Raw genomic sequence first — 26164 nt, forward strand, 5'->3', positions numbered from 1 at the left:
AGGGGCAGACCCAGACCCCTGCCCCTATTTTGATGCCGTGGACTGCATCCTGGGGGGCACGACGGTCCGTGCCCCCCAGGTGGTCATCAACCTGGGGCAGAGCTTGCTGCTTCCTGCTGCTCCAGCCCCTGCTGCCTCCCCAGCTACCACTCCTCCTACCACTCCTTCTCCCCCTCCCGCTTCCTCCTCCCCACCCTCCCCAAGGACGCCGAGGCCCCCGCACCTGCAGTGCAGGGAGACAGTTGGGCCAGCAAGACCCCTGAGCTCCTCCTCCCTCTTTCTCCCCTTGCCTTCCCCTTCCAGCTCCCTCCTCCCAAGTTTCCCCTCCCCTTTCCCACCCTCTCTCCTCCCCTCTCCCACCTTCTTTCCCCAGTCTCACCTCAGTTTCATTCCCCCCCACTCCAGCTTTGTTCAATAAAGAGGCTTTGTTGTATTGAACACGTGTCTTTTATTGTACAGCAGGAAGAGAGATTAGGGAGGGGTAAGTGGAAGGACATGAGGGAGGAATGAGGCACAAGTCTCCAGTGGGGCACACCAGGGAGACTGTTACTGACTGCAGAACGTGCTGCCAGGCTCGAAGCAACACATCCAGGAGAAGCACCAGAGTGCCCAGGGGTGGCTTCAGCTCCATGATGCAGAGTGCTGTGGTATCCTGAGTGAGGGCAACCAGAGCACATAGAGAAAAAAATGCTTTGCTGTCCCTCAGCGAAGTAGGCAAGCAAGCAGGGAAATCTTACAACCGGCTGTCTGGAGGGTCCCTTTAAGCACAGGCCTCAGCCTCAGGCAGCAGCCACACACGGTAACTCCTGACCTGATGCCCTGCCAGAACTGGTTCCGGCCAGCTTTAAATGCGATTCAGCGTCCTATCAGTGTGGACACACTATTTTGAAATAGCAAAATGCTATTTTGAATGCATTTTGTGTCTAGACGCGTTATTTTGAAATAAGCTATTTCGAAATAATGCTGTAGTGTAGACATACCTTAAGGTGCCACAGGAGTCCTCATTGTTTCTGCAATTTTTATCTTGCTACCTTGAGCCGAGCATGTGCTAACTCACTCCCAACTGCAATGTAGACATAATCTCAGTACTGAATGCACGACTCTACATCTTTAGATAAAAAACCAGGCTCTGTAGGTTTGGAGCTGCAACAGATTTGCGGTCTATGTGAGTTAGGCATAGAAGAGGGCTCCTGATTATACATTAATTTAATGAATATTAGTTTGGCATACTGTGTGGATTTAATAAAGAGCACCCTCCCCATATAGCAGGAAATTTAATTATTTATAATGTCTGCTCCTGAGGTGAAAACAAAAACAATTTTATTTTTAAAAAATGCTGGTAAAACAAATTATTTGACAAAAGTAAATTACATTATTAGCAAATTAAACAAATGAGACTGATACAAGGAAACATTTTAAAAGAAAACATTTGTTTGTTCTCAGAGAAATATGTAGTCAGCCCAACAGCTTGCGAGTTGGGTTAAGAGTTGGATCAATTGTTGAAACATATCTGTATACCGACTTGGAATGGATAGAATGCAAAGAGATAATGTTTTAGGTGTTATTTGCTGATTATGAGACACAGTGCTCTTAAAATTCTCCTACCAGCTATTTCAGAAGTGCCATGATGGCAGCCCACTATGGGAGTGTTACATGCCCCATATTTACACCCAGTGTTAACACATCACATTGTAGATCTGATAGCAAACCCAAAGAGTATTTTTTTTTGGTTGTAAAAATTGTGCATACCTTGATGAGACTCACCTAACGAGGTTTTAGCTGTGAAGAAGACTACAGCATGGAGGTTCATGCGATAATATTTTTAATTTTTAAGACGCATACAATCCTCTGAAAAGCACCTATTCAGGAGTCCCGTGTCTTTCCTATTCAATATATGCAATTATTTAAAGACACAGAATCCAGAAATCTAATTACTTGATTTTTAATGGCAAATGTTATTTGTATTAAAAGATCAGGTAAAGAATTATCTTAATTTTGCTGTTTTCTTAGAGTCAGATTTGTTAAAGATTGAGGTTTTTATATACAGCATGCTAAAAAATATATAACAGTGTTGTATTGGACATATCAGAAGATATGTGTCTTTCCCTTATAAAACAAAAATTATTTTCTATGTAGGGGGAAAAAGGAACCTATTTTAAGCTATTTGTGGCTCAGGTTATCCACTAAAAAGTCTCTGAGTACTGCATTGCAGCATAACACATTGTCTAAGAAAATAATATGGATCTTTTAGTTCCCACACAAAGTTCTTTTGGAGCTTACAATAATAAGCTCCTGTGTAATGAAAGGTGTTCAAACAACTATTGGTGCAGAAGACAATCACTTTTTATACAAAATAATTTTCTTACAACTATTCTCGGGTGTTATTTTTACTGTTTCTTATATCTCACAATGGCAGAGGTTATTAGATGTACTATTTATATTGTGATGGAGTAACAAACCTGAATGAATGGCAGTAGAGCAGTATTTATTTTATACTTCTCTATGATAGCTCTTTGGACGAGAATGGATTAAGTCTTAATGGTGCCCCACATCTGTGGAAAAACCAATGCCTTCACAAAAATCAAAGTCCTCAACACCTACAAGGAAGACTCATCTTCCCACCCAAACCCTTTCACTCTGCTCCTGACAAACTTTCTTCTAGATTTTGTGCTTTTTACTACTTGTTATTCCTGCAGAGAAGCCCACTTCTCTATCCCAAGGAGTCTGTCCTACTCATCCCCTTTTTAGAGTGCTAATATGTCATCATGTCTATGTCTATTACATTCCAGTTCACACTGAATTCCACCTTCCATTTAGAAATGGAGGATTATAAAATACTCCATTAACTGTCCTTCAGACTTATACCACTCAAATTCAAGCAAGTATTTCCAGTTTTATGAAATGGAAATGAAACAAACAAAAACGCTACGAGATTTGCTTTTTGAATTACTTTTGTGAAAGACCCATTGGTTGTTGGCAAGCTGGGAAATAAAACTGGCTCATCCAGGATCAGCTATCCAGTCAATCAGTATGCTTTTGAATGATCTTTCCATATCTGACCTCAATACGCATTTTGAAAGGAACTCTGCACAACACTATGAAAAGACAAACTTGGGAACTTAAATGCATAACTCTACTAGACATTAAAAACTCTGGATGAAACAGAGACCCTGGGTTTATGGATTATTACAACAGTTAAGATCCCACCACTACCTGATAACCCCTAATTGCCCACTTAATTTTAAGTGGTCTCCTTATGGTTAACGATATGTGCAACTTGTATTTAGTTCAGAGCCTCAGGTTTCCTTCCTCAAATATTAAGAAGAGCTCTGTGTAGCTTGAAAGCTTTTATGTTACACCAACAGAAGGTGGTCCAGTGGAACCTTGGACTACTTTGTCCTGTAATAACGAACAGTTATTCTAATGGGGTCTAATTATTTATTTCCTCCTACGTTAAAGTATACCAGATAGCAAACAGAGTCTCTGATATCTAGTGACAGCCCAGTCCACTGTGAGCAATGGTTATAAGATACGTGAAGACTGACCTGGCGTTTTTCTTCATTTTTGTTTTTTGTTTTTCTTCATTTAAATCATTGCTCTAGGGTGAGGCTAGGGGTGAGGGGGTCAGTATGCAGGCTGCCCTGGGAAGAGAGGACTAATCCTGCTTCTCTCACCATAGCAGCTTAGGGCCAGGTGAGAAGCACCTCACAATAGCCACTGCAGTTCCAGTGGGCACAGCCAGGAGAAGGGATGCATGTTCCCCAGCTGGCGCAGGTCCAGATTTATCTACACCCTGTGCTCCCCAGCCAGAGTGAGGAATGCAGAAAACTGTGCACTTTCCCCATGGTCCCTGACAAAGGGGGACACCAGCAATGTCACCAAACAAATCGGGGGATGGGAAGGAACAGTGCCTGGGAGATGGGAGGCTCAGGGTTGAGGCAGTCTTAGGCAGGGTGGTGCCCCCAGCCAGTCCCTTTTACCTGCCTGGTGACTCTGTCTCTTTTCTATATGAATTTTTGAGAAGCAGTCCCATTCCAGGCACATCCCGTTTTCCTAGCACAACCAAATCCTTACCTTTTTTTAAGTTCTGATAAGAGGAAACTGCATACCAAATCAGATTGTCTTGGCTCTTACCATTTAGAAGTTCTTGAACAGACAATCAGACAGATGCACAAACTCTCTCAATTATATGGTGGATGTATATTAACCTACCCGTGTTTTGTTTACCGTATGTATACGTATATGTTGGCAGTAAATATTACTGGAACATCACAGCATATAGTTAATGTCTATATAAATAAATACTCCATGTAGTTGATACATATCTGGGTTTGTGTATTTCTACCTCTTCAAAGAACCGTCATATTAATTTTTGGTAGCAGTGGTGAAGGATAGATTATAATCTACAGAGCATAGAGTTTAAAAGGAGAAAAATCAAGTATATAAATAAACAGTTATAACAAACTTTTAATTTAAAAGTATTCTTGAATTAATTTGCTAATATAATGTATTAGATTCTGGAGACACTTAATTTAAATATTTTTACTTTATAAATATAGTACGTTTACCCCTAAAATGCAAGGCAGACGGATGGGGACTTCAGGGAGAATCATCACAAAGAGCACAAGTGTGAGTGGAGAGATGTACCAACTGGAACATAATGATGGGAGTCAATCAGATACTGCTGTTGGGACAGTTGGAACAGGTGGAAAGAAAAGACGATCCAGCCTCAGTGCCAAAGTGGTTGCCATAGTTTCTCGAAGAAGCAGAAGCACATCCCAACTTAGCCAAACAGGTGAGTGAAAATGGGTCTCCTTAAATATGGTATCTTACACTTTACAGTTGGGATATGGTCTAATCAGATGTGTCTGTCAGAATGTATCCAGTGAGAAAAAGTTCCTTCCATCTCAGAATTTTTGAGTCATTTAATTTTGTCTGATTTCTAAACTTGGCAAAAAAAAACCAGACAGTAATATTTTAACATATGTATTATAAATCTTCCCTATCTTTCAGAAGCCTTGTTTATATGTAGGCAAGGAAATGCAAAGAGACATGAGTATCAAGAGTTTATGGGCTAGACCTGATTGATATACTATATGTACAAAATCTTTTTGACAGCACAATTCAGTACATTGTAGCACTGGTAACCAGCAGCATATGAATGAAGGTCACATATATAAGACACATAATTTTAAGGTGTAGTTGCTGCACCAATGTGTTTTAATATTATTTTAAGAGATTACGTCTTACCTCGATTAAGAGAAAACCTAGTGTTTTCTATTTAAAAACAACAATGGCAAAATGGGGTCAGTGAATTCAGCATGGTGCTTCATTATGAGCTTTAAGGGTTTCAATTCTTTATTGCTACTTCAGAAACCTTAAAAGCCTCTGTGGCCTGAAGGGGAAATAGCTCCCAGAGAAAGGAGCAAAAAGAAGCGATGTTTTAAGGTCCCCCATCCTGTTCCTACTGAACGCACTGAGTTTTGCTATTGACATCAGTAGGAGCAGGCTCAAGTCATTAATGTTCTTTGTCGCTAAAAGAAAAGAAAGCTTCAGACGAGCTCTGTACTCAGACATACTGCAATGTTTCTATCACAAAGTTAGGATGATCCTAACGTGAAGGTAAGTATCAATATTGCATATGTGTCTTATCAAGTCTCTTCATTCTCTTTCAGTTTTCTTTTGTGAGCAGGAGAAGCAAGTTTGTTTTTATTGCAATTTCAAGCAATTAAAAAATTAAATATTAATCTACTTCTAGTCTTATGTTTTTAAAGTGAACATGCATGCTAAATTATGCATTTGAGTCAAATGATTCTGGATCATTTGATGTCCAAAATTAGAAGATTATGTTATTACTGTGTTGTGCTGCTCGGAAATGTAGTAGGATCAGTGTCATTAATCTAAGTAGCAGATTGTTACTTAAAAATAAACCTTATTATTTCTGATCAATCCAAATCAGCTACTGTGTTCAAAGTGTCTGTATTGATATATTCCCAATTAATTAAGAGCTATATATTTTTAATTTTATTTATAATTATTTAAAGTTTATATAATTTGGTATGAAACTGTATTCTTTATGATCTTCAACCCTCACTGAAACAAGAACCAAGGAATTGACATACTGGATTAGATCTGTGATCCACCTGCTACTCTGGCACTCTTTCTTGGAGAGTGGCCAGCACAAACCACTATCCAGGACAGTGAACGGTGCAGGAAACTCACCAGCAGGCAGAGGTAGAGTAATTGACTGGTTTTACCAAAACCACAAGAGATAGTTGATATGGATTTAATCAGGCCACAACTTTATTATGAGAGATGTCTGGGACTAGCCAGCAGATAAAAGTGTATGGTGCAGGTAACCCCCTGTTTATTCAGTAACTACCGAGGGGGATTCCACCAGCTCCCCCTCATTTTCGCAACCTTACCATCCACTCCCCCTCACCTTGCAGGAGGGTTACGGTGAGCTATAATAAAGGTAGGTTGACTCCCTGCCATTCCAGCCAGAGGAGCCCCCGACCCTCCACAGTTCCATTCCTTTAACCAGCATTTCCTCTTTAAGTTTTTTACCAGGCCATTTATCTGGTAACTGGATGCCTTCCTTCTGGAGTACCTGCAGTGGACATCTGCCACAAGGAGACACCAGCAGTTAGCTTGGCTGCCTCCCTCTGCTCTCCTGCCCAGCTCCCTTGCCTGCTGCATGGAGAAAGGGGGTTCCAACACTAGGGCTTGCACCTTGAGGCTGCGTCTACACTGCAGGCTTCTTGCGCAAGAGAGTGTCCACACTGCATGGACGCTCTTGCACAAGAAAGCTTTGATTGCCATTAACAGAATGGCCATCAGAGCACCTGTGCTTTTTCCCATAGAGGTTTCTTTCACAAAAAAACCCTCTGGAGTGTCCACACTTGCCTATTTGCACACTAGCTGTAGCGCAAAAGGGAGTTATGCCTTGTAGAAGGAGGTTTACCTATTCTGGCAAAAGCCTTCTGTTCTGCCATTTTACTGCTCATTTACATGTGCAAAAGGATGTGGACGCTCCACAGGTTTTTGCACAAAAACCTTGCAGTATAGACATAGCCTTAAAGTCTTCTGCCCTTACATTTCGACAGGGTGAGTCAGCACTGCAAACCTGACTCCCACCCACCTTTTTGCAGCAGTTTCTGACCTTGTTCCCCTCCTCCTGCCATAAAACACCTCTGCCTTTCTCTGTCAAGCCTGCCCAACACACAGACACAGACTGTTGGGGAGGCACCTCAGGGCTGCACTGACCATGTGTCTGCTCCTATATGACTTCTCCCCATACTGACCTTAGCCCAGGGAAGGGCCTTGCTTCTTCCCACCCCGGCCCCACCCCCACTCCAACCCAGGCCCCGCCTCTTTCCATCTTCTCACCCATTCCATCCTTTCCCCCAAACCCACTCCCTGCCCCACTCCACCCACACTCCACGTTTTCCTCCCAGCTCCCTTCCCTGTATAATGTGGCCTGGGGGATTAATGGGGGTCCAATGCCTGGAGCAAGTGATGACTCCCCCACACATACTCATCCGGGTGGTGGGGAGAAGGAGAATGACTTGGCCCACTTCCTTCCCCAACTCCCAGCCATGTTGCTCTGCCTCCAGCTGGTAAGTATGAAGTTCTACCCCTTCCCCAAAGCCACCTCTCCCGAACACCAGCAGCTGCAGCTCCACCCTCCCAGGCCTGAGTGTCCCCTCACCTACTCCCCCCTTTAACTGGTTAACCAGTTAAACACTGCATCCGTAGATGGAATGACTCTGCCCACCAGCTGCTGGCCCTTTTCCCCTCCTCCCCATAACATTTGGGGGCACATGTGACTCTTCCTGCATCCCCACACATCTCCCCTGCGTGCGCACACACACTGTCTTTTGATACAGTGCAGTCATTTGCCTGCCATGAAGGTTTTGCCCTGATTCCTAATAGAATGGAACGCTGATATAAAATGGCAGTGTTTCTGTTTGTTTAGGATTTTTTATAGCATTAATTACTGTAAATCTGAATATTCTTGTTATCCGTGTAACATACAATAGTTCTTTGAATCTTGTTCATATTTCATTTGGACTTTTATGTTTGCCACAAATGCGACATCACACCGTTGGTTTGTAAAGTTTTTGAAGGATAATATTGCTAAATTCAGCCTGAAGAGACTCAAACTATCCCATAATGCTTTAGTGTGTTCAACATCTGCGTACTACTTTCAGTCCAAAAATGGTGTTTAATATGATGATTTCTTTGCTTTATTGTAAATCCAATCAATTCTACTGTAAGATAAAATCTAATCAAATTCTGTTTATTAGCTTGCATGCAGGCCTGCCAGGGGGGAAGTGGTAGAAGGATCAGTTACCCTGGGGCCAGATGATTCAAAAGGCCTGGGGCTCCTGGCTGTTACTGCTGCTACTGCTGCAACGGTGCTACCTGGAACCTTTCGGCCATTTAAATCACTGGTGGAGCATCACATGGGGCGCTTCAGGAGGCTCTGAGAGCTCGGGGGAACATGTCACAGTCTGAGCAACTAGGTGTCCAGTTTTGAACCAGACAGATCAGTATTTGAGCTTTCTGTTCTGGAAACAAATTGAGAAAATATAAATGAGAAAATATAAATGTCCAGTATTTTCTAAATAAGATGTAATGTAGATTGTGATGTAATGTCAAGTGTATTTTTGACATTGAAACTATCTGGTATTTTTGTTGAAACCATCTGGAAATCCTATGAGCAACATTAAGGGCTGGTTGCCCCCCCCCAATCCTTCTGCCTGAAACCCTGCACCTGCTGGTAGCATGGCAGTGGGCACCATGCATACCTTGCTCAGTGGACTAGCAAGGCTATCAGCTCCCCTGCTTGTATGGTGACAAGTTTCAGAGGGGCAGCCATTTTAGTTGGCTCAGCAAAAACAACAAGGAATCCTGGGGCACCTTAAAGACTAACAGGTGTATTTGAGCATAAAATTTTGTGGACTGCATCTGATGAAGTGGGTTTTTGTTTATTACCTGTGATTTCTCAAAACATTCCCAACAATTCAGAAATCCCCAGTATTAGAATAAAAATTAAGTAATTCCAAAAGGACAGGAATCAAATATTGACCTAGTACATAGAATCATTTGCATTCCTTTGAAAAGCAATCAGTTGTGGAGATCCAGGTGTCCTGCATCTGAAAAGACAATGAAAAATAATGTTTAAATGTATACAGCACAGTCATGTGAAAATCCCAAAAGCCCTCGTTTGGACATATTTTTAGACCTATACACAATTATAACTTTACTAGGGGGCTGCATCCCCTCTTTCTGCATGCACCAGTCCTCCTCCCCCTTCTCCTCCCGGCTGCTTTCACTTTGCTGAGAGATCCTGTTGATGACCTGATGACATCATTGGTGTCCAGTAGCCTAGGCAGGGGAAGACTTTGCCTTTCCAAACAGTCAGGCATGGCCCTGCCCCCAGAACGTCTACTGTAGGAATACTCGGGGCAGAATGTGCTGCCCCTGGTACCTATCATTCCCAGTGTTCTGGGGCAGGGAGGCTAAAATCGTGTGGCTTCCTCCCGCCCTGGTGCTCTGGGTGCCAGGGAAGCTCATGCCATGCAGTCTCCTCCCTCCCCAGTGCTCCAGAGCTGGGGAGGCTGGGGCAAGTGCCTGCCCCATCCCACCTCTTCCCCTTTCTGTGGGGGGACATGCACTCAACACGCTGCTCCACCTCCTCCCCTTCCCATGGAAGGTGGGATCTCAGTAGACAGGGTCCCTAGATGATGTCATTCTCTCATCTGGCAGGGAAAAAAACAATATAGAGAGATGTATTTCAGTAAAATATATCAGAAATCAGTGACTTGAATTAATTGTATTTTATTGCATAAATTAAGCATCTGGGTATGGTGCCTGATGTTGTCTTTACAAGGAAAACCCATAGCAGGGGGATTAAGTATTAAAACTCTGACTCCAAACTCACAGAAATATTGCCACATTTGTGAGGGATTTGAGCTCTCGCAAGGATGCAAGGATTTCAGTCAACAAACCCTAAGGCGCTTGAGTGAACTGTGGGGCTCCACTACATATCTCAGTGAATTTGCAAAGACAGCTAGCCATTCTGTGATAGTTCCTAAATTCTTTCTTACCCTGACAGTTCATCTATCCTATGCTAAAGTACAAAATATGCTATTATAATGCCTATGTATGTGTAGATATAGACTATATATCTCTTTATTGAGCTTATTATAGGTTAGGTTCTAAATACCTAACCTATACTTATGTATTTTGAGTGACATCGTTTAAATAATTTTAGGGTTATAAACTATATACAATTGACACATGTTTACAGGAAATAAGGTAATTCAGGTCAAATAAAGAAATCCATGAATTATCCTTTATTTTTGTGTGTGTTATACTTTTGTAATTCGTTATTGGCTTCTCTGTTTAAAATAAAATGTTTAGATTGCTGGTTAAATAATGTAAACTAGGCCCTTTAAAATAAATATATAAATATTTATATGTCACTAATATATGAAAATCAAAAGTTGTAATATTTATATCACTATTAATATTGTGTTGCCCTCTAAAAAAATAAGATACGTGTTTATGATGTAGATCTGTAATCAGTCCAGTGAGCTTTTGGGGCATAACACACATTTATTAAAAAGTATTATATATATAAAGAATTACTAGTACAGGTTGGACCTTGCTGGTCCGGCACCCTTGGGACCTGACTGGTCCGGAATGAGGAGATTTGCCGGACCAGGGAAGATCCCTCCCTTCATGGCCATGCAGCCACCAGGCTAGAGCTCCAGCCTGCCCTACTGCTGCCTGGGGCTCTCCCTGGTTCTGTGGCTGGGGCTCTGTGGCTGGAGCTGGAGCTCTGGGGACAGGGTGGAGGGACGGGGCCATAGCTCTGCAGCTGGGACAGGAGTTCCCTGGCTGCTGCTTAGGCTGGGGCTGGAGTTCCCCAGCTGCTCAACCCAGAATGTGTCCGGAACTCTGGGGAGGGGGCCAGAGCTCCCTGGCTGCCGCTGAGGTTGGAGCTCCCTGGCTAGGGCTGAAAGTCCATGGTCACAGCCAGGCTAGAGCTCCCTGGCCACTGGGGCCAGAACTCCCTGCCATACCGTCCGTCCTCCCCTCCCTCCCCCACGCACACTCTGGGCTCCTGGCTGAGTCACCAGTGCCCTTTACAGCGCTCCTGTCCCACCACCAGACCTCTCTCTTCCTGGCTCTATGATCCAGGAGCATCGTGGTCCATGCCAGACCACAGAGTCCCAGTTAAGGGAGATACAACCTCTAGATTTGAATAGCCGGCTTTTCCGATTGATCCTGCAAACCTCATTGCTCGAGGCACAATGGGTCAGTTGGAAAAGGCTTTCCTTGTCGACCAATCCTCGTCTAGACTGCCACTTTTTGCCGGCAAAGTGCCGCCGTGGCAAAAAGCGGTGGCCATTTTTATTCAAATGAAGTGCGGATGTTTAAATCCCTGCTTCTTTTGCAATAGAGATGTGCCTAATCTACATCCCTCTGTCGGCAGAGGAGTGTAGTTTAGAGACACTCTATGATTGCATGAAAATTTTTTCTACCCTTTCTTTTTTCAGAACTACATTAAAATAATGAGCCTTACATATTTTGGGAAATTCTGGATTCAGGATCCATGCTATTTACCTTATTTGAAACTAATAACATTGACTTAGCTCATCATGCATTTCATTTGAACAATGCTAGTTAAGGGCTGATTGCCCAGCTTTAATGTTTTAGTTTTCTGACTCTTGGCACTTGCTATGGAAATCTTAATCTTCTTTAAATAACAGGCTTATGTGTCTTTAAGTGCTGTTAATATACTATATATTTGGTACAGGATTATATCAGGCTAGCCATTTTTAATAAGCAGTTAATCTTTCTTTAAATGTAACAAAAGATGTACTACATATTTATATATGTTTCACATTTTGAATTTTGAAGGACAAATCGTTATTGAGAGATGCCATTACTTTAGGCAGGTGTCCTCTCTAGATCAGTGCTTGTAGAACTAAGATGCCTCCAAAGTAAAACATTTCCTTTTGGTGGGGTCAGAAGTTGTTCACTTACAGGATTTTATGGAGACTGGATCATGTTTCTATTTCCTTAGGTCTGTACATACTTTTGCAACCTGCACACCCCATTTTACAAGTGAGTTCATCATATGTTCATTCTCATAGAACCAACCATTACCATCATAACCTCATTGCTTAGTAGGTTAGTAATGAGTAACTATGCTCACTAATTGCTAGGTTTTATAAGTTGTTCAATAAGACATGCAATATACTGACAGTATGATTTCTAATGATAATCCATTGCCATAGCTGATTTTGGTCTAATTTAAAATACAAAACCGTAAGATGGAAAATGAAAACAGTTTCTGTTACGTTCTTAGGTATTAATAATATGTGTCATCTGGCCTTCTATTTTCTTTCAGCTGAACACTTTAAACATTCAGCTGAAGATTTTTCGAGTAAGTGTAATAAATCAATTTTAAATTTTGTATTTAAATTATTTCTTTCTGGATAGCATTCACAGTGTAAGGCAGGATTATAATAGGTAGATAGCTATATTCTGCTCTCAGCTGGCTACAAGAATGGTCATACTGGGTCAGGCCAAAAGTCAGTCCTGCCCATTATCCTGTCTTCAGACAGTGGCCAATGGCCAATGCCCCATAGGGAATAAACAGAATAGGTAATCATCAAGTGATCCATTCCCCTGTCGCCATTCCCAGCTTCTAACAAACGGGATGGGAACATCATCCTTGCTCATTCTGTCCAATAGCCATTGCTGGACCTCTTCTCCATGAACTTATCTTGTTCTTTTTTTTGGTACCTGTTATAATCTTGGCCTTCACAACATTCTCTGACAGAGTTCCACTGGTTGACCGTGGGTTTTGTGAAGAAATACTTTCTTTTGTTCATTTTAAAACTGCTGCTATTCATTTCATTTGTTTAATTGGTAGACAATTCCCCTTATAAATCTTCCTTACAAGGTGGTTTCTTTGTCCAAAAGAAACTCAGGATGGAATTGCTCACAGAGCTATTTCAGGGTTGGGTGAAGTGATAATAGAAGATGGTACTTTGAAGTAACCTGGAAAGGATGTTTGTGAGTATGTTATAAAATGTGCAGTGCAGATAGAGAAATAAAAAATGACCCCTGCTTCCTGTCTCAGTCTAAGGGCAGCAAGGGGATTGGTCAGACTAGCAGGGGGTTAGGGACCTAGGAAAAAAATGAGAGGAAGTGCATATACTAAGACATACTGGAGCCTTTCCCATTCCTGTTGTCCTCCTTGCATCTCAGCGAGCATATGGGAGTGTGTTTTGAGGAGATAAAGGAGGTTTTCCACCTTCTTTCCTCTCCCATTAACTAGCAAATCAGAGTTTGTGGCTCTCTCAGATCCCTCTACCTTTTAAAATCCTCATGTTCATTTACCACCATCTTGCCACTATCCATGCCCCTTTTTATCTATAGTTGAGGTATTGTCAAGCTATGTATCTATGATGCTGTCCGTCTGACTAGATCACCTGTTTTGGTATCAAGAAGGAGCTATTCTGGGTCACACTGGCAAAGTTGCTGGCTTTGTTTGTGTTTGCCTTCCTCATAGCATCTTCAAGGCCAAATATTAGATTAAAAGGAATGAGAATTAATGTTAAGTAAGCATATGGGAATGACTGGTTCATCATTACATGGACATAGTGTCCCCCAAGGATAATGGCTGAAAAGACTGGTGCCCTCAGAAAAATGTAGCTTTCAGTAGGAGGACGGGATGATCTTAAGTCTTTCCAAACCAAAGTATCCCTCAGAGGTGTACCCTCATTACCTATTACAGAAAGAGGGAAGAGAGGGCCCAGAGATAGGCTAAATCCTATGTACTGTTTATAAGTTGTAAATTAATTTATCCCTGACTAAATGTAATAAAACCCACATATGTGTGGAGTAGGGAAATACTACTACTCGGCTATAGTGAAAGTTGCATCTGGCTCTTTAAAATCAGTTTCTTTATCTATGTTTAATTCACATCATTTTTAATGCTTGAAATGTGTCAAAATGTTGTTCTTGATGCAAACATTACATACTGCAGTAATTCCTAGCATCTTGTTTATACATATAGGCTGTGTCTACACTGGCATGAATTTCCGGAAATGCTTAAAATGGAATACTATTCCATTTTCAGTTTTTCCGGAAAAGGAGCGTCTACATTGGCAGGCTGCTTTTCCGGAAAAGCCCTTTTTCTGGAAAAGCGTCTGTGGCCATTGTAGACGCGCTTTTCCGGAAAAGAGCCCCGATCGCCATTTTCGCGATCGGGGCTTTTTTCCGGAAAAGACTACTGGGCTGTCTACACTGGCCCTTTTCCGGAACAGTGTTCCAGAATAAGGACCTATGCCCGAGTGGGAGCAGAATAGTTTTTCCGGAATAGCAGCTGATTTTGTACAGTAGAGCATCGTTGCTTTTCCGGAAATTCAAGGGCCAGTGTAGACAGCTCGCAGCTTATTCCGGAAAAGCAGCTGATTTTCTGGAATAAGTGGCCCAGTGTAGACACAGCCATAGAGATGATATGGATATCTGTGTGCCTAATACCTAATCCAACTCCATTTAACGTCAATATAATTCCTGTTGACTTCACTGAGATTGGGAGGAGACCTATAAAGAATGCACTGTTTTGTGATGGTGATAATCAAAATATTCCACTGGTTTGAATTGGTAATGGCTATGTTACTTGTAAGTGGCAACTCCAATAAAACCTTTATACCACAAGTAAATGAATCCAAGCATGGCACATATTTCACCGAAAAAGTATTTCAGAAATGTTCTAAAAATGTATTTAAACTTGTAGGATGAATTTCACACCATGTGGAGAGCAAATATAAGGCCTATATACCCTTTCTATTTTCACTCATGAATACATTGTGAAAGTTATGTAACACAGAAAATGCCATTCTTTATACCAGAATCCACGAGAGGAAAAGCTATGTTTATTGTGGAAGAATTTAAAGAATTGGGATAGTTATTGCTGCATCATGTTTTCTGGTCAAGAAAAAGAAAAGTAAGAAACTAAAGTGAATGGGTTGTATAACCTACAAGTATTTTCCTTCATTCCTGCCTAACAGGTTCATGAGCAGAGCAATGAGACTCACATTTCTAAAAAAATATAAATAAATAAAAATTAAAAGTCCAGTTTCCAAGGATGTTAGATAGTGTGTAATTGAATAGTTGTGTAACCACATCAAATTTTAGAGTTGACATGATTAGCCAATGGGGGTGGGGCCATCAACCAGTACACTCCTGGCCCCACTCTTGGGGCACCCCCTATCACCCTGTGCTGCTGCCTCTTTATCAGAGGCATCAGCGTGGAGTGGCAGACAGGAGCTGGTCCATGAGGGGAGGCAGTTTAAAAACCAGCATCCTGAGCAAATCGACTTCCATCTGCTGCCCTGCGCTGTTGCTTCTGATACACAGGCAGCAGCGCTGGGTGGCAGCAGCCTCAGTCTGTGGGAAACTTGGATCCTCTGCGAACAGAAGCTGCTTCTACAGAGCAGCCTCTGTCCGTGGCAAGCCTGGGCCTGCACCAGACAGAGACTGCTACACAACAGCCTCTTGTGCTCCTCTGCCCTGGCAGGTGGGTCCGCGGAGCTGGTGCTTGGGAGCAGACAGCTTTTGAGCCATCTCCCCTCAAACACCAGCTCCTACCTGTCTTCCCTCCCCCCACTGCCTCTGTTAGATGCAGCGAGTGGGAGGTAGGCAGGTCCGCAGAGTCAGCACTCGTGGAGGGCTGGCTAAAAAGCTGGCTCCTCGCACATATCAGCTCCTGCCTTCCACCCTCACCCTCCGCACTGCTGTTTCTCTATTAGAGGCAGGGGGAAGGGGGCAGGCAGGCATATCCGATGTTCATGGTGAGCCTGCTGAAAAGCCAGCTCCTCATGGGCACCAGCTCCCCCTTACTGCCTCTGATACTGTGTGTTGTCGACAATATAAACTGATAAATCCAGGCTTATGGGTTAATTGTGTAGTTGTCTACACCTCAACATCCCTAGTATCTGGGAGCCGCTATGATTGAAATCTAAATGGAGACACCCAGAAGTCAGATTTGTCTGAGGTGTTGAGCAGCAGCCACATTTCCAAATATAAGACTCATGACCGGTGCGTGGTCAGAATCATGATATTTTACTCTATCACAGTGTTTCCCAAATGGTGTTCCGCGGAACCCTGGGGTTCCGGAACTAAAAATAAAGGTTCCATGAGAAAATTCCATTACAGTAACATTTTATTATTTAAAAATAATAATTAATATATAAGCATTCATGAATTTTATTGAAAACAATTTTCATTTGTGTTTGCCACGATAAGTGTCCCTGTGTAATGCCAGCTTAGCCAGAGAGTGGGGACAGTGATGTGACTACCATTGTTACTCACAGAGTCAGTCAGTGGTGCAATCGCCTGTTATATGCCACCATAAATCCCCGTACTCACTCTCAGGGACCATGGATTATGTGGATGACTGAATATGAATATACTAGCGCCACCTTGGACAAAGTTGAAGCTTCAGCTCATTTATGGTCTACTTTTTCAGCTCCATATATAAGACTGTAATTAAGGATTCTGCAAAATTATTTCGAGTTTAAAAGGGTTCCGTGGCCAAAAAAAGTTGGGAAACACTGCTCTATCATAAGAACCAAAATTATGTATTGTTCCTGTTCCTGTTTGCAAAGTTGCACTGTGGAAATAAATCAGACTTTATTTGAAAGAAATCCCAAGATGTTGAGGGTGTGTTGTGCGGTGGAACTGTAGTCCTGAAAATTCTGATGACAAAAGCTGTGGAAACCTTTATATGAATGTTTTTGTCACAGAAACATAGATTGGTACAGAAAGATTCTGTAGACCTGAATATATAGAGGATATCTGTCAGATACTGACATGAAATAGATGAGGCATATACGTGCACTCAGTCAATCCTAAATTATTCTGTAATTAAGTCACTATTAAATGTGAGCAAACCCACTTGAGTAAATCTGAGTCTATGTTAGAGCTGCAGGTGTACAGTTTGTGTAGATGTACCTACTTTAGCTACCTTGTTAAATATTGCAGAGTGGATGTCACAGCATGGACTCCAATGCTGGCTGCACAAGTGACTATATACTCAAAGGAGAGTCAGGCAGTCTTGTGTGCTGAAGTCTGTACAACAGTGTCTTTGTTGCTGTTTTTATCAAGCTAAATTGAGTGCAGGTAGCATTTATATGGCTACACAAGCTGCAAATCGCAGATCAAGGCAAATAAGCAGAGGACAGCAGTCATCCAAACCTAGAGCCACATTCTTTCAAAATAGACACTGAAAAATATGATGCCAGTATTTCTTTTTCACAGTGCTTGTGTGGGACCATGCTAGCCTGAGTGTAAATTACATCTACAGAATACTTTCCAAGCAAAAAAGATGTAAGGATAATGTTCCACCTGTCTTTGCAACCTTGCTGTGGCATACTAAGAGGCTGCTTGCCAGACAGGATATTGTGAGGGACAAATTTTAGGCATTTAATATTTTGGAAATAATAATAATATTTTTTTATTAAGAATTTAAAGAATTCTCTACAACTATCTTGACATTCCATCAATGCCAGAGTCAACTGTAAGACCTACAGTCTTGTGCTGATAAAACTATCACACCAACCAATATGGTCCCACTGTTGCTTTGTGCTCCCCTATCCTGTCTGTATCCATCTGTTCTCTCATTTTGTAATTAGGATATAAGCTGTTTGGGACAGAGATTATCTTTTGTTCTGTGTTTGTACAGTGCCTAGCACCGGAGGGTCCTGACCCATAAATAAGAGTTTGAAACTGAATGTGAAAAAGATTGCCCTAACCATTTTAAACTACATATGAGGTTTGGGCAGGTAGATGTAATTATCAAAACTGGAAAAAAATTCAAAGAAAGGACTAATATTCCTTCCCTTTGATGAGAATGCTGTTGCATTTTCCGTGATTATTCAAGAGAAACTATGACAGCAAAGAGACCCTATAACTTTTGTGATACTTGACCCCTACCATACTTGCTACCCCTCTAGTAGAGTGTCAATTAGTAATGATTCTAAAGAAAGAATGCTGTCTCCTTAACCATGAATTCCAATTCGCACAGCATTGTGGCTTTTCCTTGACTAATTCTAAACCAAGTAATGACCTGGCTCAATCTGCTTACCAGACGAAAACATAAAACCTACAAATTTCTTTTATTTAAAGGGCCATTAATTATTTTGCTATCATTAGATTTTTTTAAAAAATTCTTTTGGTTTTGAATGGCTTTGTTTCTTAAGCTCTCCCTTTGTGTATTTCTGGGCTGCTATATTAATGGACAGATTGTCATGCTGTATCAAGAATATTTGGTGGTCAAGGCAGCGAGATAGCTAATTTTCTTTTGTTCTTCTGTTTGACAAGACATGGCATCCTGTGTTTTTATAAGATACTTAATATTTTTGTTTTCTTACACTGTCATCTTTTATTTGACCAGATTTCTTATTTTAAGACCTTGACTGTTTTCATAGTGAAGTATATTTTGGGAGGCTTCCAAGAAACAGAGTTACTTTGAAGTTGTAAAATATAAAACAATCCTCCTAGATCAGCATTTCTATATAGTTCACTTGTGATTAATGCGCCCTGTGGCACAGAAGAGTAATTCCAAGGTGCTTGTTTGTGTTGTCTGCTCACCACTGAAGGAAAGCCTGTTTAATACTAGTATATACCTTCCTCTGCCCTAGTGCAACTCCAATTTGTTAGTCTAAGAAAGTAAATTTTCTAAAACTTTCCTATAGACCTTCATTATCATGTGTACTTGTACAGATTGAACCTCTCTGGTTCAGTAACCTTGGGACCTGACTGGTCCCGAACAAGGGAGTTTGCTGGACCAGGGGAGATCAATGTGGTGGGGGAGCCACTTTCCCTCTGGGTGCTTGGGAGGCTCCACTTTTCCCTTGGCGACTCGACTGCTGCCCAGAGCTCTGCTCTTCCCACAGTGACAGTGGGCTCTGCTTTTCCCCCTGCAGCTCTGCTGCCACCCAGGGCTCCACTCTCCTACTGAGGGTACGTCTAGACTACAGGCTTTGTCGACAGAAGCTTTGTCGACAGATACTGTCGACAAAGCTTCTGTCGACAAAGAGCGTCTAGACTACATTCAGTTCTGACGACAAAGCAAGCTGCTTTGTCGACAAAACCCTGTAGTCTAGACACAACCCTAGATGCAATAACACCTTCTGTCGACAGAACTCTGTCGACAAAAGGCGTTATGCCTCGTAAAATGAGGTTTACCAGCGTCGACAAAACTGGTATAGGTATAGTTTTGTCAACAAAAATCCACTTTTGTCGACAAAACTCTGTAGTCTAGACATACCCTGAGACTCTGCTCTCCCTGCATGGCTTGGAGCTCTACTGCTGCCCAGAGCTCCACTCTCTCATTAGTGAAGGCTCCATTCTCTCCACAGTGGCTTCACTGCTGCTCAGGGCTCTGTGCTCCTGCTGGGGGCTTGCAGCTCCACTTTCTCCTCAGTGACTCTGCTGCTTTCCAGGAGGCTCCACTGTCTCCTGAAGAGCTCCATGCTCCCCCCAGCTAGCCAACTGCCATGCAGGCTGCTCGTCACTCCCCCCAGCAACTCTGAGCTGCCCTCAGTTGCCTTGCTGCTGCCCTTTCCCTGAAGGCTACTGGCAACCAGGGCCTCCATGCTCCACTTTCTCAGCCTCCTAATCTGGCAGTGCTCCTGGTCTCAGCCCACCAGCTTAACCCCATGGGTGGTCCCACAGGAACACCACAGCGATGCTGGACCAGAGTTGTTGCCAGACCAGGGAAATCTGGATTACAGAGTTTCAACCTGTAGAATAATTCACGGTAATCTGGAGAGTAGTATCTCTTTCCTCATCAGCCAAAATGAAAAAAAAAATGTTTCTAGAACTATCAGCGGTAGATGCTCATGGTGCCTTGGGAGAACTGCCCAGAATTTGGGGTTCTGACAACTAAATTGCAAAGAATATTTTGTTAAGAGGAACAAAAACTTCATTCAAATGTTGCTTTAACTCAAATAAATACATTTTCCAATGGAAACACCCTCTCCCCCACCATCCTCAGATGAAGAATGATATTGAAAGAAAGAAAAAGAAAGGAAAGGAAAGGAACATAAATTCAGCACAAATATCGGCTTATTTCTGTGAGCTGAACACTTTGTTCTAGTGATGATTCTTAATTCTGTGAAACTAGTGAGTGAATGTAAGCATGTTCTTTCTAATTTGCTGTTGCCATCTAGCTGAAGAATTCACTACCGTTAATAGAAACATAATTCAGTCTGAGTTACTCATCTTCTGAAAGATTTCCTAATAAGGGTTAGTATTTTCAAACCAAGTGCAGCCTGCACTTTTGAATTAGTGTTACATATGGTTTTTTTCCTTTTCCCTGTACTATAACTTTTGAGTTAGACTGATGTTTTGCACTTGGTTGAATTGTATAAAGTACTGATTTGCTAAGGTATTTATTAGTACTTTTTCTGATTTGTTTTTACACAGATTGCTGTAGAAAGTGAACCCCAATTATTGTATTTTAGGTTATTACCAAATTATAATTCATTTATGTTTTAAAATTTGTGTAAGCTTAATGTCAAGAATATTAAATTACTGTGAAACAATAGAGACATTGTTTTATCTGTGCGCTTGCATTCATGTGAAAGAGACTTATCATTAAAAATATTTAAAATGTATTTGTTTAAGGAAGGCAGGACTTTGTTCCTGTTCTGTTTCTATTTTATCAAACAGTGAAAATTAAATCACTTTTAAATAGTTCTCATTCATTATAAATATAGTAAAAAAGAATTTTAATAGTAACATTTGCTGTATTTTCATTCAGTTTTTTTTTAACCAGGACTAGTGTTATCTAGTGTTATCATCTGACCAGTGAAATCCTTTTCATATTTGGGTCCCACAGTATAAATATAAAAAGATGTACAGAGATAATATCAAAATTGCTACACAACTTGGCAGAAATATAATAATGTCACATTTCTGTCAATGGGGAAAAGGATTTTTTGACGCAGAGGATAAATTAAGATACAGGCAGTCCCCGGGTTACGTACAATATAGGGACTGTAGGTTTGTTCTTAAGTTGAATTTGTATGTAAGTCGGAACTGGCGTCCAGATTCAGCCGCTGTTGAAACTGACCAGCAGCGGCTGAATCGGATACGCCTGGGGCAGAGCAGCTGGGGTGCTGCTGGGTTGGTCCCGCAGCACCGCTCCTCGGCGCTAATGGACCAACCCAGCAGCACCCCAGCTGCTCTACCCCAGGCATCAGCGAGAAAACCCTGTTCTGCTGGGGGGGGCGCACTAGCTGTGCCCCCCCCCCCAGCAGACCACGGAGACACGGGCAGCGGGACCGCCGAAATGCGCCGCAGTCCCGCCGCCCGCGTCCTCCGCGGCTTTGCTCCGTGTCTCCCTAGTCTGCTGGGGGGCCCCCGCAGCAGACCAGGGAGACGCGGAACGGCTTTTCTCACCACGGAGGATGCGGGCGGCGGGACCGCAGCGCATCTGGGCGGTCCTGCCGCCCACGTCCTCCGCGGAGAGAAAAGCCCCGTTCGTATGTAGGGATCCGACGTAAGTCGGATCCACATAACCCGGGGACTGCCTGTAGTGTGTTATCTTTAAGTTTGAATGTCATTACTTGCCACATTCTTTGCACTTAAGCCTTCCCTAAATTTGTGGCTTTTGGAGACCCTGAAATGTCACAGAAGCTAGCACTGTCTGTAGTCATCAAAAGAAAAAGCACTCCATTTCTATGTCAAGAGCCAAGTAGCTGCCTGGGGAAGAAACGCCGCATCCAAATCCAGTGTTTTCCATGGCAAAGCATCTGCTTGTAGTTGGGAACATGTCCATGTCTCTACATGAAGCAGAGACTCTGCAGAATACTATGAAGCAATCCAGCTGGAATAACAGCCCTGCCTAGACTAACTCATGCATCTTCCAGTTTAAGTCTGGATAAAATGGGCCCTACATTGGTGTGACCTACTCCAGTAAGTTACCAATTTTTGTTGCACCTGTATAAAACTCACTTTGCAAAAGTGCATTGTTTGTTTTGCTCCACTTAAATCCAAGGCCGGATTTACAATTTACTCATCCCTAGACACAGCATCTTCAGCCTCCCTTCCCTTCTGCCAACAGCTAACTTTTATATTTTCCATAAAAAAAAATGAAACTTTTAACTTCTAGACACTTCTAGAACACTGGTGCCCCTTGGCACGTGCCTACTCTACCTAATTGGAAATCTGGCCCTGCTTAAACCACCAATACAATTCTCAGAAGGGTAGCCGTGTTAGTTTGTAACAAAAAACCTAAAAAAAGAGTGGTCCTGTAGCACCTTTAAAGACTAACAAAAGAATATATAGTATCATCAGCTTTCATGGGCACAACCCACTTTTTCAAATGAGTGGAGCAAGAGGCACAGAAACCCCAATATAATTTACATTGATGTAAATTTGCTGAGTTTAAGGCCTTTCGTATTCAACATTTTTGTTGCCTTGTTGGGAATTTTTTCCCTTGAAAATATTGCCAGATTATACTGCTTAATATCTGCATAAATATTGATATGTCTGAAAACAAACTTCAGGAATGAAGAGTTTTCTGAGATGCAGGAACTAGACAAGCATTGAATGTGACAGTGGTACATGAAAATCCACATACGCCAGTAATCCAAGTATGTGGAATTCTTGTGCTAATTTTTCTGGATTTAAATTTTTGGTTTTCCCCCAAAAGAAGAAAAAAGCAAATCATTCTTTAGTAGAGGCATAGTGAGACATGGCTTCCTCCGGTTGTCAGTATGGATGAGGAAAACCTGCTTCTCTACCCTCCAGCCTGGTGTGCTATGTTGTGCTACAGTCTTCTCCACAATTCCCCTCTTGGTGCCTCACAGCCTCAGAACCTGGTCTGACAAGGAACACAGAGAAGAAGTAAGGGAAAGAGTTAGGGGAGACAACTGTCACCATGGTTCAGTTGGCTTAGTATGTGAATTGGGCAAGACGAGGAAATGGCTAAGAATAAGAGGTATGCACAGTTGTTTAAAGAGATCAGAATAGATTGCTCTGGTTTAAAATAATGTCTTAACAGTATTGATCTTGAATGGTTTTAGACATTTTTAGATGGACTTTTTGTCTTGGAGAAGTTTTAAATGCACCTGGGGGGCTGTGGTTTTGGTGTGCATATACTAGTATTAGAACAGACCATAATTTGCCACAGGCCATATAAGATTGCAAATAAAGGCCAAATACACTACCATTTTTACTGAATTGTTTATAATATCTGAAAATCTTTCTTACTGTATCTGTTTAGTTTTTCCAGGGGAGGATCCTGGGTGCCCACTCTTCTAATTTATTTTGCTTTCAGCCTCCCCACTGACTGACCAGAGGTCTCTGTAGTTGAACATAGATTTGATGGCACAAACTCTTATCTGAGTCTCCACACAAACTGAAACAGTGAGTTACATTTAGATCTAGGATTTTTATGTGAAAGTAGATAAACTTCAGTCATCACTTTCCCTAAGAATGCTCCTCACAGGTGCATCTTGTCCCTTGTCAGCCTGTGTGTATCTTCGGGACAGGGATGTGGGGAGAGATTTCATTAGCAACCCATTCATCTCTTGCTAGTCTCACTGAAAAGTCATGGTGACAGTAATAAAGAAGAGGTTTAAGCCCAAGTACTGGTAAATATGCAATGGGATGGGTTTATTCTGGTTACATGCTAATACCACTTTGCTACAAGTTCAGTTTTTATTGCTAAATGACGAAGGAATTTTGAGGGGATCATCCATTTTTATAAACAAATCTGAGGCCCCATCTGCCTATGATAGACCACCCAATAGTTTCAGATTTCAGGGGACTCTTCCCCTTTAGCCCTCAAAACTCCTGTGCCAGTTGAAGCAGTGCCTGTCCCACTGGGCTTGGCTCCTTGCTTAGGGTGTTGTAACCTGGCCCTAGTACATGGGCTTACAATTGTGCTTGGGTTTGGGTCAACCCCCCACCAGTGGGATGGCTTAGCCAAACTTGAGCGAGTGGCACTACGTCTTTATGTGCCAAGTTAGAACACTCAAATTTAGCCCATATATCTCCAGCATCTGTCAGGAGGAGGGTACAGGACTGAGCCAAACCTGAGCAGAGCTGCAACCTTCTATATCAGGGGCCAGGTTGTATTAGTTAGAACGGAGAGCCAAGCCCAACTTACCAAACAGGGCAGAAGCCCCTGCTAGGGAGTGGGCTTGCTCTGCAATGCTGCAGACCTTTCCCCAGGGGCAGGAACTGACCTACTTAGCCACTTTATATGTTGGGACGTACACTATAAACATAGGTATGCTAAGGGCCAGAATCTTCTGTTCTCCTTATTTATCCCCCATCACTTAGGCTATGTCTACACTGGCACGATCTTGCGGCAGATCTATGCAAATGAGGCTAAGCGTGGAATATCGCCGAGCCTCATTTGCATATACAATGAGTCACCATTTTTGCGGAAGAGGCTCTTGCGCAAGAAGGAGCTGTCTACATGGCCTCTTCTTGCGCAAGAAAAACCCTCTTGCGCAATGCTGCTATGCTGATTATTTTCAGGAATAACGGCATTGCGCAAGAGGGTTTTTCTTGCGCAAGAAGGGGCCATGTAGACAGCTCCTTCTTGCGCAAGAGCCTCTTCCGCAAAACTGGTGACTCATTATATATGCAAATGAGGCTCAGCGATATTCCATGCTTAGCCTCATTTGCGTAGCTCTGGCGCAAGATCGCGCCAGTGTAGACATAGCCTTAGTGTTTGATGCCCAGCCTCACCATCATTTACTGGATTGTCTCCTCACAACACCTTCTATGGTAGGGAATTGGAAAGGGGTGGACAATTAGTGACTGAGTTGAAATGACTAAGGAGAGTCATTGCTTTTTCTCCCTCCCTCATACTGCTGCCCAGGTGAGAGGCACAACTTGGTTGTATTTTAGATACATTGTGGTGTTCACTGAACTAAGTGCTTTTTACTGTACTTACTTTCCCATTGCTGGGCTAAGCAAAATTGATGCTTCCTTGAAACAGCAGCTTGCACATAATAAACAAGCTGTAAAGCTGTAGCAGGTTTTGTTTCCATTTTTTCAGCACAGTAGCAGAGTTCAAATTACGCATTCAAGCCTTGGAGTGTTTCTGGCTGTTAATGACTGGACTCAGTGCTCTTTCATTACTCTTCTTCATTGTAGTGGGGCTGCCTCTATTTAAACAGGCCTTTTTTCTTTCTTGTGACTATTCTAAACATCTGGTAATACTTTTATAAGTGAAGTGTTATGTTATCTATATCTATATACTTAGAGTCTGTCGTTCTGTGCATGTGTGAGAGTATTTGTTCAAGAGTTCCTCCTAAACTGTAAGAATTAAGGATACCAACAGCTTCTTGTTACACTAATTTAAACCAAGGTTGGGGTTTGGTTGTTCCTGGGATTGTGAAAGGGAGGGGCACAGAGAGGAGAGATGTGATACTGAGCTTGGCCACTGGGGGCAGCTGCAGCACCAAGAGAGTGGCCAGCACGGCTGGGGCTCTGCCATCTAGCCTGCCTCCAGACCAAGTAAGTAGCCCCCCAACCCCAAACCCAGAGCCTGCACCGCTGTGGAGAGTCTGCAGGCCATGAAGGGGGAACAACCCCTGGCACCCGGTCCCCCCAATCTGCCTACAAATGGTGGGGCAGACTTCTGGGGGGCAAATGGAGGGGGAAGCCCACCCCCAGACAGCCTGCAGGCTGTGGAGAAGGGCACTGCAGAAGGGGGCACCCCCAGAGCCTCAGTCTCCCCAGACAGCCTGCAGGCTTCAGGGGAGAGTTGGAAGGGGCAGCAGCTCCCAGAGCCTGGCCCCTCCCCAGACAGCCTGAAGGCCATGGGTGGAGGAGTCGCAGGAGGAGGTGGCAGCATCTAGAGCCTGGCTGCCCCCCAGACAGTGTGCAGGCTGTGAGGAGGCCACTGAAGACAGGGGTAGCCCCAGAAACCTCACCTCCCCCAGACAGCCTACAGGCCACAGGAAGAGGGTGGAGGCCGGAAGCAGCCCCTGGAGTCTTGCTCCACCGACAGTCTGTAGGCTGCAGAGGAGGTATCGCAGGGGGGCAGCCCCCAGATCCTACCTCCCTCTGACAGCCTGCAGTACAGCACCTAGAG

The 26164-nt window shown here is 42.9% G+C and overlaps 1 protein-coding gene across 45 annotated transcripts in view; it reads left to right on the forward strand.

Moving 5' to 3' along the window:
* Positions 1-26164, forward strand: part of RIMS1 (regulating synaptic membrane exocytosis 1) — a 468693-nt gene that overhangs the window by 400410 nt on the left and 42119 nt on the right. For 32 of the 45 annotated variants that reach the window (XM_075923725.2, XM_075923731.2, XM_089777114.1 and 29 more), the window contains one exon: positions 4560-4795. The exons of 12 other annotated variants lie outside the window; for them this stretch is intronic. In XM_075923725.2, coding sequence (XP_075779840.2) covers positions 4560-4795 — 236 coding nt within the window. Of the gene's footprint in view, positions 1-4559; positions 4796-25347; positions 25585-26164 lie in introns of those variants that run through there. One more of the 45 variants, XM_089777134.1, reaches the window with a different exon arrangement.

This window comes from Pelodiscus sinensis, chromosome 3 (genome assembly GCF_052426305.1).
Source record: "Pelodiscus sinensis isolate ZL-2025 chromosome 3, ASM5242630v1, whole genome shotgun sequence".
Classification (NCBI taxonomy): Eukaryota; Metazoa; Chordata; order Testudines; family Trionychidae; genus Pelodiscus; species Pelodiscus sinensis.